The 18,736-nt window shown below is 44.2% G+C and overlaps 1 protein-coding gene across 2 annotated transcripts in view; it reads left to right on the forward strand.

Moving 5' to 3' along the window:
• P2RX1 (purinergic receptor P2X 1) overlaps positions 1-18,736 on the forward strand; it is a 141,442-nt gene that overhangs the window by 50,450 nt on the left and 72,256 nt on the right. For both annotated transcript variants that reach the window (XM_088447037.1, XM_088447038.1), the window contains exons 3-4: positions 1,850-1,921; positions 8,223-8,289. In XM_088447037.1, the coding sequence (XP_088303163.1) occupies positions 1,850-1,921; positions 8,223-8,289 (139 nt within the window). The remainder of the gene's footprint in view (positions 1-1,849; positions 1,922-8,222; positions 8,290-18,736) is intronic.

Raw genomic sequence — 18,736 nt, forward strand, 5'->3', positions numbered from 1 at the left:
ACCATTTTGTATCTTTATTAACTTTTTTTGAGCTGGATGAACACCTGATTTTTTCCTTCTATTTTTCCCTTCCTTAAATGAGGTGGTGAATTGTGTAAATAAATCCTATTGTGGTTGTGATCACAGCCCTACACAGCCCACCAAAAGTGTACATTAATATATCTAGCCATGCCTAGCAAATAAGAAATGGATACTGCATACAGTATTTCAGCAAAGCTTGGCCCTCAATATATAGGGTGATTAGAATCATCATCTTCAAAGATCAGCATAAAGGACATGGTTCTGTGTTGTTTTCCAGAGTATGGCAACAGGAAATGTTTTTGTTGTTTTTCTCTCCTTACGTTTAAAGTGAAGTACAGTGGTTTAGTGTGGCATTTAGGGAGGGGGCACTTTACTCGATCACCCTGTCCAATAGAGGAAGTTTCTTTAGTGTGGAAATTCAATTTTAAATCAAGTTAATCTTTACATAGAAAAAGACTGATATCATTCTTGATTTGCAGAACTACACAAAAACATTGCTGTAATTAAAAGTAAAGTAATTATGTTTTTGTCTGCCAAGCACACCCTCGTACTCACAGACTCATCACTTATTCCCAGACCTCTCTGGCCTACCAGACCTCTGACTCCTACTACTACTGCTACTACTTTCCAGCCTTCCTATTTTCCCAACTTGCAAACTCATCTCCCACCTTCTTCTACTCCAAAACCCTACTCCCACTTTTCTCCTTCTACACTAATTCCTTCTCCGAACCCCCTGCTCTACTTCCTCACCTAATCTGCTCTCACCTCCGATCCTCTTTTTACTAATTTAGTGTCTGTCCACAATCAGTGCAAGTGCTCCCAGGCTCAATTAGTACTAACATCAAGGTTGTGGGACTACAATAACAGTTGGGGTACAGTTGCAATCCTTCCTCAAAGGTCACCCAACAAACATTGTACCAATCTGTATAGTATTTCTATCCTGAGCGCTGAAGGTAATTTAGGTAAGAAATTTGCACCATACGTAGGAGAGATGTGACTAAGCCCAAGAAGTGATGTACATTTGCAGCTGCACCTTGCTGCTGGTTAGTCATGCTACCATTTCTTGCAGATAGACCTAATTCTTCACATAAATTAGCAATATCATTGTTGCCTGAATTTTACTAGTTATTCAGCACAAAATGGGCACATTATGCTCCAGCCCACTGAATACTAATTTATCCATTTCCTTTTTCAAGAAAGAGTCTATATGCTAGTAAGAATAAATTAAAAAGTCAGCTATAGAATCAATGTTCTGAGGTCGAGGTTTTTTTTTGTTTTTCATTGAGGATGATGTTTTCCTGCCATCAGTGGTGTCTACTGCTGTTGTTGATGTTTTTTCTTCAACGAAAGGCAGAATTAGACTTGTGATTACAGAAGGGCTTCCTGTATTTGTCATTTAGGTCTCAGAAGCCAATATTTTCATTCTAAAACAGTTGTAGCCCAAGCTTTCATGCCATTGATGGTCATGTGCCGATGATAATATAAATTGTAATATCGATTGTAATATTGGTGTAAAGCCATTGATGTCCCATCCCTAACTTCAAGCAAGAGAACGGATTATCAATTATACAATGAGTGTGGGGGGATTATAGCATCTTAATCCTATTTTTTACTGTATTCATTATGCAGAAGTAACTTTTATTTGCAAGTTCTCTGGAAAACAGATATCGTTAAACCAACTGAAAATACTTTCCTAGTAGTGTCAATATATCTTATATGGGGTCAAACAAGAGTTCAGTTTACATTCCATTTAAATTACTAATGTCTCCAAGCTGATGAAGATTTGTTCTTACTGCTAATGTAGTGATATTTTCTGCTTATTCTGCAGGGAGACAGTTCTGCTGTTGTGATGACTAACTTCATAATTACTCCAGAACAACAAATGGGAAACTGCAGTGAGGTATGTACATATGATCTACTTAACTTTGCAGGCTGTTGTGTCACAATAGAATTTCCTACAGTAAACAATTTTCTACAGGTGCAAGTCTTAGGGGCATATACAAATGGGACCTCGCACCAAATTGTGTAATACCCCGGGTATGCATGCTCCCGATACCTACGGTATTCAATAATAAAAAAAAATGCATGCTGGGTTTTCAGCACTGAAAACCCCGCAGTGCGAGGAAAAAAGTACCTACTTACCATTCCGTTGGTCTCCATGGCTCCCGGTCATTGTCCTTCCATCTTTGGACTTGGGAGAGGGCTGCTGGGAGTTGAGGTGGTTGCTGGGAGGCCAGGAGGCTGCTGTGAGAGGAGGTGGCTGCTGGGAGATGTTGTTCTCCCTGCAGCTGCCTCCGGGGGGGCTCACATACACAAGGGGGTCACACACACTCACACATATTTACACACACTCACACATAGTTACATAAAATGACACAACATACTTACACACACCGCTGCTGCAGGAGACCGGGACGACGCTAGAGGGAGAAGACACCGCTTCGGAAGGTGAGTATTTACTAACTAAGCTAAGTGGAAACTTCCAATTGCTTAATTAGTCATTAAGGAGGGGTACTGCTGGGGTCCCAGAGCATTTCCCGACCATTTTTCCTAAAAATATGGATTTTAGGAAAAATTGGTCATGCTCTGGAGGTGTGTAAAAAAAACTCCCAACGCTCAAAAAATCAAAAACCCTGCACTTAATTGAATAGCAAAAACCCTGCAGGCGCAGGATTTTTGCTATTCTCGCACATAATTGAATATGCCCCTTACTGCTCTTTTCTTTCCTCACAACATTAGTATCATTGCAATCAGACACAATCTGCACCTTTGAGAAGGAGACATGGTCAAGTCACAATGAGTATGTGGTGCTTGGATGTGTGGCCATGTTGAAAAGGTGGCATGCTCATGTTGTAATGGCTGTAGGGTCAAGTTGAGATGGTGGTTTGCCACTTTGCTTTATGGCATGCGTACCCCTTCCAAGAAGCTAGTCTGAAGAATAGAATAAGGTTTATTTACTATATAAAGCTAAAAATAATTAAGAATAGTTTAGGAACTTTTATACAAAATAAAATGACCAATTTGACAAAAGGAACAACACACATTGGACTTCTATCATTAAGATAGGAATGCAAAATAAATAATTAAATAATAATGCTTAATATATTATAATATATATATATATATATATATATATATATATATATATATATACACGACAGCAGGGGTCTGCTAAATAGTTGACAACCATTGAACCCTATTATAATAAAGGAGACTGATTATTAAGGAAAACCTAATCATATAATGATAACTTAAAAAAAAAATTATTTATTTAATGCCGGTACACACTAGACAATGAGAGCTCACATAAACAGACAAATAACAAAAAGAGGGGTAAAACGAGTAAGCCAATTTTTGTAGGCAAATTGTACACAATAGTAAGCACTACACATAAGGTGAAGAGAGGGACTAGGCAGGGTTGTCTTAACAGCAGTGTGGGCCCTGGGCAAAGCAATGCACTGGGGCCTCTACCCACCCATTCTCGGGAAAAAAATTTAAATGGTCAATAAAATTAAACCCTCCTGCATGCCCATCAGACCTCCCACACATGCAGAGAGACTCTGACTGGTCTGAAGCCGGCGGATGAAGTGAAACTGGGACTGAGTTGAGTACTCGCGGCTGTAGGGTGGCGGATTGGTGGGCCCCTACAATCTTCAGGCCCTTGGGCAACTGCCCAACAAGCCCAATGGAAGAGATGGCCCTGGGACTAGGGGGAAAAGGAAAGGGAAATAGGGATTACAGGACTACAGGGAGAGGTAAAATGCTATGGAGTATATCAAATGGTTGCCAGAAAACATCAAAAGGAGGGGAACGTCACACATAGCAGATACAAGTAGAGAAGTGAGGTGGTGGAGACCAGTAATAAGCAAGAGAGAGTAGTGGCAGGTATAGCATACCAATCTATCTTCATGGTTCAGGTGGGGATGGTCTCATAAGAGAGCCATGGAACCCACACTTTACAAGTAATACTTTCCATTGATGCTATGTGTCAAATTTGCAATTTTAAAGTAGAGAAAGATGGCGAGTGGGGGTGATTCCAATTACGGGCTATGAGACTTATAGCAGCAATTAACGTGGGAGAGCAATTTGACAGAAGCTTTACAAAAATCAAGGGAGGGGGGGTAACCGAGAAGAAAGATCTGCGGATCTTTCAGTATAGGAGACTCGAGCAAGTGAGTCAGCAGTGTGCTTACCGAAGTCCAGAAGGATTCGTAATGATACCTTTAAGGAGCCACCCAATGTACTGTAGTATTGTGGGTGGATCTGATTGGGTGGCCATCCATAGCAAACAGTATACTGACTAGTACCACATCGATGCTGAGACAGCAAATACTATGGGCCAAATGTAATAGGGTGAGAGTTTGAAAAAGTGAGAGTTTCTGACACTTTTTAAACTTTGCCAATGTAATAAATTCCAAAAACAAAGTAACAGACTTGCATGTTTTTTTAGACTTAAAAAACTCTCACGATTTAAAATCTCATTCAGATGTTTTCCCATTTTGAAGATAAAACTCAACCAATGTGAGAGTTTACTGCTAAACTCTCACATTTTCTAAACTCTCACCCTATTACATTTGGCCCTATAAGTCCATTAAAGGTGTACACATTGCAAATCTTATACTACTGATTAGATTAAAAGGAAAAATAAAAACTAGAAAAACTAAAGGAAACTTATCTTAGCCAACACTGTATAAACTACAGTTTACATATACAGTGTTGGCAAAAGATAATTTTCCTTTAGGTTTTTCTTTTTCCTTTTTTTGCCTGGTGGTGAATCTGCGTGGTCGGATGAACACACCGGAGCATTTTTGATAATGGAGATATCTTAATTTGATATTTTGGGGTTACATTGGGGATTGTATAATTTTCCTTTAGGATAATGTGATTTTATTTCTGTTATACAGAGTAAGGTTTATTTTTAAGGGTTTATTTATTATTTGGATTTTTTTCGTATTATTTAGTGCATGTTTTATATTTGTTTATTTTATGGTATGAGTTTGTTGAAACATTATGTCATTTCATTGGGCTTCCATTAGAGCTGGTTTAGTGCTTCCCTATATTGTTATATTGCCATGGAGCAGTTAGAGTCCAGTGTGGATTTGGTGCTTTGATGCATAGTCACACTTTGTAGCCTGCCAGGTTGACTAAATGTGAGCCTGGATGTGTGGCTCCCTGTGCGGCAGTCTGCACGCTAATGACAGACATACCGGCTGGGATGCTGTGCTGCCGCGGGTATGCTGTGCTGCCACAAAGGTACAGCAGTGCTGGTGGTCACGCGGGACTTCACTTGACTTCCGGGTATCGTGCGTTCCAACGGGTGGAACGCACGATACTTCCTGTTTGGCTGTGGTAATTGAGTTTCTCTTTTATTACAGTGGACGCAGCGCTCCTGACTACACTGTATTTGATAGTTAGGACTATGTGTCACAGCTGATGGGCTCTAATGTCCATTGATACAGTTGGTTCCAGCGGTGGTGGGATACATTAGTTTATTAGCCACTTCCGGTTTCTTCAGCCAGGTATCTCAGGTGTGAGGCATTTATAATTATGGAAGGTATATAAGCTGGCTCTGTGGGAATGGGGTGTATGGTCCTTGGCAGTAGCTGTGCTGTTGACTGCTGTTGGGTCTTCATAAAGGTCCTGGTGGACCGAAACGTTGACACATTATGAGTGCCCTTTTTTTTGTATTTCTCTTTCTCTCTCTCTCTCTCTCTCTCTCTCTCTCTCTCTCTCTCTCTCTCTCTCTATATATATATATATATATATAGGTAGTTAAACTAAGTTTTGCTACACCTAGGGGCTGCCTTGTGGAGAGAGTCTAGATGTGGGCTGATGAGAAGGCAGACCAGTCAGGCTGCCGTTGCAGACAGTCTATGTGGGACTGTGGCAGCCAGAGAGCCCAGTGGAGCTAAGCCAAATCATTGGGGACCAGAGGTACTAATTTCAGACCTGCAGGAGGCAGGGAGGACCACAAACCTCTCAGACTGTGTGACAAAAAAGCAGCTAAGCTGCAGGCTAAAAAAGTCAGTCCATACCTGCAGGAGGCAGGGAGGACCACAAGAGAAACTTTGTCTGAAAGCCAGGCCGGAGCCTGTGACAGACTTTGCAGGAAGTACAGAAAGACTTTGGACTTTATTTGCAGCCAGAGAGCCCAGTGAAGCTAAGCCAAATCATTGGGGACCAGATGTACTAATTTCAGACCTGCAGGAGGCAGGGAGGACCACAATCCTCAAACCACAAACCTCTCAGACTCTCTCTCTCTCTCTCTATCGCTCTCTCTCTCTCTATATATATATATATATATATATATATATTGTGATAGGATCACCAGAGATGGCGATAGTGAGCCATGGATTCTGTGTGGGGCTGGAGGGTTCCGCCTACACAGGGTAGTTAAACTAAGTTTTGCTACACCTAGGGGCTGCCTTGTGGAGAGAGTCCAGATGTGGGCTGATGAGAAGGCAGACCAGTCAGGCTGCCGTTGCAGACAGTCTAAGTGGGACTGTGGCAGCCAGGGAGCCCCGTGAAGCTAAGCCAAATCATTGGGGACCAGGGGTACTAATTTCAGACCTGCAGGAGGCAGGGAGGACCACAAACCTCTCAGACTGTGTGACAAAAAAGCAGCTAAGCTGCAGGCTAAAAAAGTCAGTCCATACCTGCAGGAGGCAGGGAGGACCACAAGAGAAACTTTGTCTGAAAGCCAGGCCGGAGCCTGTGACAGACTTTGCAGGAAGTACAGAGAGACTTTGGACTTTATTTGCAGACTAGCCGCCCAAGGTTAGCAGGGGCGAAGAAGTGAGTCAGTGCCCTAAATGGGGGCTAGGTGTTTGTTGTTTTCTTTCTACAGTATGCTGACAGTAAAGCACTTATCTTTTATTTATACCTGAAAAGACATGTGGACCCTGATTGAGCACCATACACTGCACCACTGCCTTAGCAAAAAGGCTGTATCTTATTTTTACCCACCACCAGTGTCACCTGTCTTCTACATGTTGTGACCCCAACAAAAACTGTCTGACAGAAATCTCCTTGTGGCTTTCATAGCAACCATGTTATATATGTAGCATTACCCAGAAGTCTATTCTTCTCTTGGGAGGGACTTATTTGCCATCCATGGGCCCCATTCATGAACGAACTTGTTTACTATCACAGTGATACCGACGAAAATGGAACTGGTATTTAGCAATACTTACCCCTCCGGCTTGGTCCAACAAAGTCCTCCTAGTCAGCGAGGTCCTCCACTCGGCTGCTGGCAGTTTAACGCTGCCAGTGACGGGCTCTTGTTTAATGCGCATGTGCGACATTCCGTCTGCACATGTGCATGACGCTGTAACCCAGCGGGGACCCGGCAGTGCCTGTAAGGCTTCGCTGAAGCCGAAGACGCAGCGCTGGGTCTCCATCGCTCTTGCCATCTTTAGCAGATGCAGTGACAAACATGTAAGATTACTGCTGTTTGTTGAATACAGAATAGATTAAATAACCCCTTTAGTGAGCGCTGAAGGGGTTATGCTTCGTTGTAACATGGGGCCCCATTTCAGATAAGCCCTGTACATGAATGCATAGCTCTGAGCAATCTCTAACCTATTGTATAAAAATACAAAAGTATTGATATTTTATATGCTTTTTTATGCCAATTACAACACTTTCTCAGGGAAACTGTAAAATAAATAATGAGTTACTTTACTAGTTATTCAGAGATAAAATTAATGTAGGAAAATAACAACTGAAGAATTATCTTCGGCAGATACGTATGGCCAAAACACCATAACACTAGAAGATTATATGAAACCATGAATTAAAGTTTTATATCATGGGATCCTGTGGCATAGCAATTTTGGATACGCTGGAAAACCTTTTTCTTGGGTATAATTTCCTTTTATTAAGGGTTATTACTACCAAATAGTCACTATCAGTATACATAATAATTAGTACAGGACGTGTCTTTTAAAAATTTGCCAGTACTATTTCTACTATGTGATGTTACCCTACTATGTTGCTAGTTTGACGCGCGTGCCGCAATCAACATGTCACATTTTGCTAGTGCTACTATGTTTTATTATTTATTATGCTATTGTACCACATGTTGCTTCAATAAAAATAATTTGTGCCAAATAAATTTATTTTCATGGATAATAATGCTGTATTACTTATTATTATTTAATAATGACATAATTATTGTTAGTGCTTTTTGACTGTTTCAGCTTCCCGATGTAGCTCCTTGTATAACTGATGACGACTGCAAAGGCTTATCTTTCCGACAAAGTCAAGGTATGATATTGTGAGGAAGTATGTTTTAAGTCATAAACAACATACTAATGAATAATTACAGCTCTGTATTAAAAAACATAAAAATTTGTTTCCTGAGAATTTTCCTTACATCCAACGTACTTTGAGCAAGTAGCTCAGGGACAAATGTAGGATTTTTAAGGGGGGGTTTCTAGTACACACACATATATACATATATATATATATATGTGTATGTATATATATATATATATATATATATATATATACTATGGCAGTATCACCAGAGATTGCACTGGTGAGCAGCAGATTCTGTGTGGGGCAGGAGAGATCCGCCCGCACAGAGAAGAAATGGATTCTGGGAAGATGTGTAAGGGCTGCCTTGTGGAGAGAGCTCAGGTGTGGGCTGATGAGGAGGCAGACCAGTCAGGCTGCTGTTGGAGACAGTCTATGTGGGACTGTGGCAGCCAGAGAGCCCAGTGAAGCTGAGCAAGCCATTGGGGGGCCAGGAGGCCTGGGTCTGTACCTGCAGGAGGCAGGGGGCCCCAATCTCTCAGACTGTGTGATAGTAAAGCAGTAAAGCTGCAGGCTGAGGAAGCCAGGGCCTTTATCTGTAGGATACAGGGAAGGCCACCAAGACTGGCTGTGTTTGTGTAGCTGTGGCAGCCAAGCCAGGCTGGAGCCAGCGATAGACCTGCAGAGAAGCAGGCTGAGACTTTATTGGCAGATTAACTGCACCCATATAGAGAGGGTTCAAGAAGTGAGTTAGACGGCCTAAATAGGGGCTAGGTTGTTTATTATTTTCTGTTTTTTTCCTGACTTTCCGTGCTGGAAAGTAAAGCTTCATTTATTTACTTGAAAGCTGTGTGTGGACACTCATTAAGCACCTAAACACTGCACCAATCCACCCTCTGCTGAGCTAATTACCCCCAAGATATCACATATGGTGGAGAATGCGGGCATACAGATTCTACGCATAAAGGTCTACGCAAGACAGGTCTGTGAAAAAAAGTGGATTACAGCAAGTAAATGGACATAAGGAGGCTCACTGCACCTGCATGGTGGAATGCTCGTCAAGGTGGTGAGTGAAGATAAGTTTGTTGTGAAGTTTTGTTTAAACAAAAAAAAAAAAAATTCTCTGCAAGTGTGCACTATCGCTGCAGTGTACATCTTTTCCTTGGAAAGGAAGAGAAATAAGTGTTACACAAGTTGCTGGAGAATTGTTTTCCTTATGGGATAGGCAAAGTTTGCCAGAAACAAAGTATTCAACTGTTTTGCAAAAGAGAAATTGCACTTTGTCTGTGAAGAGAAATGTGCACTTCCTCAGCATTGGAAGGGTTAAAATAAATCATGTGGTTTATCCTGGTGAATTGCTCAAGCTCATTAAGGCAGGTGTGGCTAATCAGGTGTGGTGTGGAGCAGAGATTCCTATTGAAAGGCTATTGAGACTGTTTGATACATGCTGGTAATTGTAGTGCCACATGAGGAAAAATGTTTTGCTGTGTTAAAACTACTTTTGAAGGCAAAGTGTGATACAGTGAAAACTGTGTATTTTGTGCCAAGAATCATGGGAAATAAAAAGAAAAATTCTAAAGGCAGAATTCTTGCTACAAAGTTTCATTCTCAGTCTAGAGAGATGGAAAACCCGGGCTGGAGTTTACAGTCTGAATGTGAAGAAAGTTGGTTACATGGAAGGGATTTAAAGCTGTTTGAATTCCTCTGTAGTGAATCCTTTCAAATTGGTGGGGTAAACAGTGTTATTCCATTGAAAGAGACATTAAAAAAGCAGAATAAAGATGTTAGTGTGTGTGGTCAGTAATTGGTGCTAGGTCCACTAGGAGAGGACTATGTCAGCATGGAAAAAGTTGACTCTCTGTGTGAAGTTTGGCGTGAAACACTTATGCGCTATTGCGACCAGATAGGTGACTTGTATGACAAGTCTACAAAAGAGAAACTTTTGTATGCGCAAATTGAAAAGATGTTAAAGAGTGAGTTGTCGTGTTTGAAAATAGCATTGGTGCAAGAAGAAGAAAAAAGACTTGAAGTTCTTAAAGAGACAGACCTCAAATTAGCGGTTATGTCTGAACGCCTTGAGGAGGCTAAAATGTTCAAATGTGTTACAAAGTATGAGAATGATGTGCTCCTAGCAAAGAATGACGCATTAGAGCAAGATTTTGTGGAATTGCAGCAAAAGTGTGTGGTACTTCAGCAGAAAGTAGAAGAATTGAAAGAATGTATCCAGAGACATCAGAGTGATGCAGAGGGCACAGAAGTGAAAGTGGCAGATCTGGCTCTGCTGTTAAAAGAAAAAGACTCTTTAATTGTGTCCACACAAGTAAAGCTTAAAGCTTGTGAATTGGAGAAAAGTTCTTTGGCTGAAAAGTTTTGTGAAGTGAAAGAGAAGCAGCTCCAGATGCTGTAGACTCGTGCTCAGCGGGAAACTGACCATGAAGGAAAAGAGATGGAGATGGTCCGTCTTAAAGTCAGCTGTAACTAGCAAGTACAAACTCTCCAATCCAATTTAGCTGCAGCTAGAGCAGTTTCAGAATGTTTGATGGAAAGAAATGTATTTCTGGGGGAAAGTTGGCATAAAGCCACAAAGCAAAGTTAATCTTTGGAGAGATAGCTTAACCTTGCCCATGACAGGGCTTGGAAGTTGCAAGAACAGAATGAGAACCTTGAGAAGTGTCTGCTAAGTACACAGAACCAGTTGCAAAGATTCCAAGTGGAGAGGAGTACCAAATAACTGGAGTTGCAATATGAATTAAACGTAGCAGAGTCTCAGATAGCTGTACAAAAGTTGAGGCATGCTGAATATGAAGTTGTGGAGCGCAATCTACTGCAATCTGTGAGCAAGTTGGAAAGCGCCATGGTGAAAATTGCCCAGCTTGAAGAGCAGCTGTCTATGGCTCAGAAAAAGTTCCACATGGTAGTGGGAAAATCAGAAGTGGAAAATAAGTTAAATAACATTCTGAAGTTGGATTCTGGACCTAAAATGGTGTCCGATGTCTTCGCTGAACCCAGTGTGGCAGAAGTACATAAACACAAGTAGCAACTGTTACAGGTTGATCCTGAAAAGGCTGGCACGCAGAGTGATATGCTGCTGGTGCAGAGTGTCTTCTGTGATGAGCAGCGGACAAACAGTGAATTGCGGGAACCAAGTAAGATGTTCCAGAGTTATGTCTGTCAGCAACAATGGGACCATAGAGATGTCCTCATTAACGATACCAGTGTACAAGAAGGGACAAAAGTATCGGAGTTGGGAAATTCCCTAAAGGTCCGTCTTGGAAAAGTGGATGAGATTCCTTGCAGTGACTTTCAGCTTACAGTGATAGCTGAGGGTATGAAGTCCTCCAAAACTGGCACAGGTCCATATTGCAAAACTGTGTCCGAAGTTGATAATAAAGAATTGACATATACAGATGGTGATTGCATGACCTGTGAAGTAAAGGTACAGGATGTACAAAATTCTACGAAGATAGTGATTGCTTCAAAGGATGAGAGTCTCTTGTTGCCGGGTGTTCAGAGTGATGAGAATGTGACTCAATCACACAGTTTTGCAGGGCAAAGCAGAACCTTGGAGAAAGTTAATTCTGAGAGTCTTGTGAAGAATAATACTCTTGTATGTGAAACAATGCCTTCATGCAAGCAGGATGGAATTTGCAGTGCTGCTGGATTTGTCTATGAGGAAGTGGAGTGGTCTCACATGATAAAGCTTGAAGCAAGTAGTCCAGCTAGACAGTATTTGAAAATGAAGACCTCTGTGGAGAGTGAACTTCAGCCTGTGCTGGTGGAACATGTAGAAATTGTTCATCAGATTTTCAAGGCTCAAAAATTGGGAGCACAAGTAAGCCCAAGAGATCTATGCCTTAAAGAAGTGGCAGATAGCCATCAAAGCCGTGAGATAAATTCTGTGGATCAATGGAGTAAATACTCAAGTATCTTATGTGGACATGAGAGTCTGGAATCTGAGTGTGGCAGTGCCAGTACATGGTTGGTTGACATAAACTCAAGGTCCAGAAGTTGTGATGCTGCTGACTCTCAGGATACTGCTGACCCCTTGAAAGAAGAGGAGGTATCAGTGAAATATACCAGTAGCCAATACAGGGCTTTAAGGCTGAAGGTTAAAGATATGACAACCAGAAGTTGCCCGAAAAGTGTGCCTTTTAGAGGTTTGAGCAACAGGAACCTTTGTTCTATGAAAAATAAACAAAGAAAAAGCTGTTCTTGGTTTGAATCAGAAGATTCTGAGGAAAACAACTTGCTGGATTTTGATGTAGGTGGCAAAAGTAAAGATGAAGTATGTCCCTTTGGGAAAAGTAACTTCAAGTACTTGATGTCTGATGTGGTACCCAGGGATGAATCTCAAGTACTGCATAAAGAAAGCAAGAAGTACCATTGCTACCATAAAGTGAGAAAAAAAGTTTGGAGGAAAATAAATTCTGGAATCTGGAGGATGAGACCCCCAGAGATCACAAGAGTTTATATGACTGTGGATGCGGTGGATTTCCCTCATGAGGAGAGTGAAGAGGGACATCGTCATGATAATGCCTCGTCCCATGTCACTGGACCCATAGGTTTCAAGCTGGGGAGGGGGCTATGTGGCAGTATCACCAGAGATTCCACTGGTGAGCAGCAGATTCTGTGTGGGGCAGGAGAGATCCGCCCACACAGAGAAGAAAAGGATTCTGGGAAGATGTGTAAGGGCTGCCTTGTGGAGAGAGCTCAGGTAAGGGCTGATGAGGAGGCCGACCAGTCAGGCTGCTGTTGGAGACAGTCTTTGTGGGACTATAGCAGCCAGAGAGCCCAGTGAAGCTGAGCAAGCCATTGGGGGGCCAGGAGGCCTGGGTCTGTACCTGCAGGAGGCAGGGAGGACCCCAAACTCTCAGACTGTGTGACAGTAAAGCAGTAATTCTGCAAGCTGAGGAAGCAAGGGCCTATGGGCCTGATTCAGACCCACTCGCGAGCGGCTGTCCGCTCGCAAGTGGGTCGATGTTATGGACTGAGCATGCGCACGACGGAGGGAGCTCCGTCGTGCGCATGCACCAGACGCGACGAGCGAAGGAAAGTCCTTCGCTCGTTGTGTCCTATCAAAGGGGGCGTGCTGTCAATGTTGATTGACAGCACGCCCCCTTTGGTGGGCGTGCCGGGGGCGTGCCTCCTTGACGGGGCGTTCCCACGGGAACGCCTCCCGTCAAAAGCCGGCCCACTGACATCACTAGTGATGTCAGTGGGAGTGATTTTGGCTCTGATAGAGCCAAAATCACTCCGGAGCTTGCGGTTGAAAACCTCAACCGCAGGCTCCGGCTCGCAAATGCGATGGTCGCGATGGTCTCGACCATCGCGACCATCACAATGCACGCTCGTATAGCCTGTGGGTGGTGACCCACAGCTATACGAGCGTCCAGGAGGACGCTCCATGAAAATGGAGCCCGGCCCTCATTCAGAGCGTGCGCTCTGCTCAGAGCGTACGGCTCTGAATGAGGGCCTATATCTGTAGGATACAGGGAAAGCCACCAAGACTGGCTGTGTTTGTGTAGCTGTGGCAGCCAAGCCAGGCTGGAGCCAGCGATAGACCTGCAGAGAAGCAGGATGAGACTTTATTGGCAGATTAGCTGCACCCTTATAGAGAGGGTTCAAGAAGTGAGTTAGGCCCTCATTCAGAGCCGTTCGCTATTTGCGTTCGTTCGTTCAAAAACAAGGGGTGGCTATTCAAATGATCCGTTCGCACATTGCAGTCTGTTCACACCTCTTAGTCTGAACGAGCGAACAAAACATACGCTCGTTTATTTGTTAAAAACGCCCCCTGGCCGCTCGCACCATACGTCATGTCCGCTATTTATTAGATTAATCGAGTACATCGAACAGGATATGAACTGCTCGCTATTCTTGTGGTTGGTTTTTTCAACCGCTATTTTGCGAGCAGTTCTGAGTTAAAAAAAACCAAGTGACGTGGTCAATGACGCTGCTATATTAATTATGCACACCCACAAAACGCCCGTTTTGACCTTTAAGCACGCCTGCGTTCTGATCTCCACTCCCCGTTTTCAAGCACCTTCCCCTGTTACCACCCACATACGCCTCATTCTGTCACTCAAAATAGCAGGCACTCGCTATATTGCGTACAAACGATTTTCAGCCGCACAGACTGGTTCGCGCATGCGTACTAAAAATCGTACGCATGCGCAGATGTGCGAACATCGCTCGGAACGAGCGTACTGCCGCTAGCGAGTGGCTCTGAATGAGGGCCTTAGACTCCCTAAATAGGGGCTAGGTTGTTTATTATTTTCTGTTTGTTTCCTGACTTTCCATGCTGGAAAGGAAAACATCATTTATTTACTTGAAAGCTGTGTGTGGACCCTCATTAAGCACCTAAACACTGCACCAATCCACCCTCTGCCGAGCTAAGTACCCCCAAGATATCACTATATATATATATATATATATATTGTGACACAGGGGGTAGAGGACTCCTTCCTTACACACACAGCAGCTGGGAAACAGTACGCCAGACTGGATTCGAGTACAAGCTGGTCGGTGCCAGTCTTTATTGTGCAATGTCAGAAATAACATAAAGAAAACATAAACATAAATCCTAGCCCTGTCGGGGCACTAACTTCACAGGTGGTTCCCTCACTACCAGAACCTGGCAAGGCCTAATGCCCTCACCAGCAACAAAGGCACAGCACAACACTCACAGTATAGGTTTTCCCAGTGTCTCTGAGCAAACTCCCTGTCTGCTCTCCCAGGTGAGACACTCAGCCCTAAACACACTAGGCTTATATTGGCCACTCTCAGGTGGGAACCCTAACAAGCCTGTTACCAGGCTGCGAGAACCAAAACCTGGAGTGGCCGTGGGTGGAGCCCTCCCTCTCCTCTCACCCACAACCCACAACCCCCAGGTCCCAAACCGGCTTTTCAAAAAGCCGAGACTCAAGCCTGCTACACTGCAGACTTTCTCCTGGGGATTTAAAACACATAAGACAGGAATCTGGGATAAATGTCCCTGTCACAGACCACTTTACCAGTGATCCTATCACATATCCCCCCCCTTTGTTTCGACCTATGGGGCGGAACAACTGAAGCCCCCAAACAATGAATGCGTGACAACGCATCTGCTTTAGACAACAGGCCCCTTGGCCTGTGTTCCACTGAAAATTTAAAAGTTTGTAACGCCAAGAACCATCTCGTAATTCTCGCATTACTGTCCTTATTTTCGGACATCCACTTCAAAGGGGCATGATCAGTGATCAATTTGAACTTTCTTCCAACCAAGTAGTACCTGAGAGCCTCTAACGCCCACTTTATGGCCAACGCCTCCTTCTCCACTGTGGCATCGGGTAGGCATCGAATTTTGAAACACTGTTCAACTTTCGGAAGTCATTGCAGAAACGCACACTCCCGTCCGGCTTTGGAATCAACACAATGGGACTTGACCATTCACTATGTGATTCTTCAATAACCCCTAACTCTAGCATATTTTTAATTTCTTTCGACACCAATTCTCTTTGTGCTACTGGTAACCTATAGGGCTTTAGATTAACTTTAACCCCTGGGTCAGTGATGATGTCATGTTTAACGACCGAGGTTTTCCCTGGTACGTCAGAGAACAGCACCCTATTTCTGATCAGAAACTCCTTGACCTCTTGTTGTTGAATTGCCGACAGGGTTTTTGCCACTGTCACTTCGGGAACTAAGGGCCCTGGATTTACTGGAGGGGCTCGGACGGCCGACAGTACCGTTCTTTCTTTCCAGGGCTTTAACAGATTTATATGGCATACCTGTTCTGGCTTTCTTTTCCCCTGGTAAACTTTGTAATTGACCTGTCCCACTCTTTCTAAGAATTCAAAGGGCCCTTGCCATTTAGCCAAAAGTTTATTTTCCACAGTGGGAACCAACACTGACACTCTGTCCCCAGGAGCAAAGCTGCGTAACCAAGCATTGCGGTTGTATACCCTCTGCTGTGCCTGTTGAGCCTGTTCCACAACATCTTCCCCCTTCTTAGTCACCTGATATAACAAATCCTGACACATTGCCATGTGGGGAGAGGACAAAGGACTATCAGGGTCTATGGGTTTACCATCAACTACTTTTACATTCTCCCTGGCTTTTACCAAAGTAGGGTTATTCAACTGCTCCACGGCAAAGACCTCTCTTCTGACCTCTAAATCAGGCAGACGATCAACTGGCCCAACAACACTTCCCACCTCAGTGGGAGGCACATCAGTTGGCGGACCAACGCCACGCTCCGCATTCTCTAGTTCGCCAATCATAGTAGAAAAAGGGAATAACTCTGACTCAGAAGAAACTCCCTCCTCCACTACATCGACAACCTTCTCAAATGGATCTGGGTTGTTCACTTCTGGAACAAAAAGGCTTTCCCACAACTTCCAGAAGTGAGCAAAGTCTTTCCCCAATATTGCATCGTACATCAGACCAGGCACCAAACCCACAGAAACTATAGCAGAACCACATGGTGTCTCGATGTTCACCCCGGCAGTAACATAATATCGAGCATCCCCATGTATGCAGGTCACACCAACAGTTTTCCCTGTACGCCTCAAGGGGTTCTCCAGCTCAGCTTTCATAAGTGTCACCAAGCTACCAGAGTCTAACAGTGCCTCTACTCGGTTGCTATCTACAGTGAGTACACACATGTGCTTATCAGTCTCAGCCTGCCGGTCAGCCGTACAGGCTGTCTGTGCAAAGAAAGACCCCCTGCGGTAGACATGAGCAGTATCACATTGCATAGGTTCAGTTGTAAGTGAACAATTAGCGGAAATATGGCCGAAGTCACCACACCGGAAACACTGAATCATATTAATGTCTAGTCGTTTACGGGGCAAGAACCTTCCTGGCCTGGCAGGCCTGTCTCCAGGTTCTACACCCTCAGTCTTAGGTACATTCCACCGCCCAGCACCCTTCTCCCCTGGAACAGTCTTACCAGTGTCTGTGGGAGTTCGCCGGTGCGCCATCGGGGCTCGGTGGGGCATATTCATCAGCTCCTCAGCCGCCACGTACCTCTCCACCAGCTCGACCAACTGGTCCGCGGACTTAGGGTCTGCATGGCTCACCCATTTGCGCAGAGTCACAGGTAATGATCGCAGGTACCGGTCCATCATGACCCTTTCCACGATCTGTGGTCCCGTCAGCGTCTCGGGCTGTAGCCATTTTGAGGACAGATGGACGAGGTCATGCATCTGTGAACGTGGAGGCTTGTCCATATGGAACTCCCAGCGGTGGACCCGTTGGGCACGAACAAAGGTGGTGGGAGGACCAGTAGTAACATCTCTGGGCCGGGCGACCAGGTGCTGTACCACCTCTCTTATGGCCTGGCTGTTTTCCGCTAAGGCCTGGCGGGTTTCCTCAATGGCGACCTGTTGTTGCCTGATAGATTCCTGCTGAAGTTTGTTCGTCTCCTGCTGAGCTGCTGTAGCTTGGAGCAAGGCCTTAATAATGTCCTCCATTTTGTCCTGGGGTGTAGGTTGGAAGCTGAACCTTGCCTCTCTGAGCATTGGCTGACGCCTCCTCTATGGGACTCCAAGGACACAGCGTTATTTCCACACTCACAAATTGGGTGTCTGTCCCTTTAATTTTTAAACTGAAAGTTTTCCTCTTGCTGCAACTTCAGTTTGTGTAAATGCTTGCATTCTCCACCATATTGTGACACAGTCAGGTTAGGGGGTCCCTCTCCTGGGTAGAGGACTCCTTCCTTACACACACAGCAGCTGGGAAACAATACGCCAGACTGGATTCAAGTACAAGCTGGTCGGCGCCAGTCTTTATTGTGCAATGTCAGAAATAACATAAAGAAAACATAAACATAAATCCTAGCCCTGTCGGGGCACTAACTTCACAGGTGGTTCCCTCACTACCAGAACCTGGCAAGGCCTAATGCCCTCACCAGCAACAAAGGCACAGCACAACACTCACAGGATAGGTTTTCCCAGTGTCTCTGAGCAAACTCCCTGTCTGCTCTCCCAGGTGAGACACTCAGCCCTAAACACACTAGGCTTATATTGGCCACTCTCAGGTGGGAACCCTAACAAGCCTGTTACCAGGCTGCGAGAACCAAAACCTGGAGTGGCCATGGGTGGAGCCCTCCCTCTCCTCTCACCCACAACCCCCAGGTCCCAAACCGGCTTTTCAAAAAGCCGAGACTCAAGCCTGCTACACTGCAGACTTTCTCCTGGGGATTTAAAACACATAAGACAGGAATCTGGGATAAATGTCCCTGTCACAGACCACTTTACCAGTGATCCTATCACAATATATATAGATCCCTTCAAGGTGTGGCACTTGGGAAAGCCAAAGTGAATACACAATATCCAAGTGTGTTTGCAACATTTCAGTGTCTGTTTAATCAACACTGTCATCAAGAGTAGTCAGATAGAACAAATTTACCATTTAAATAGACATCACCACTAGTGAAACCTCCGGCACCTGGGCGCAATCATGTAACACCTGGCCA

The sequence above is a fragment of the Taudactylus pleione genome, unplaced genomic scaffold (assembly GCF_031769625.1).
Source record: "Taudactylus pleione unplaced genomic scaffold, aTauple2 ptg000411l, whole genome shotgun sequence".
Lineage (NCBI taxonomy): Eukaryota > Metazoa > Chordata > Amphibia > Anura > Myobatrachidae > Taudactylus > Taudactylus pleione.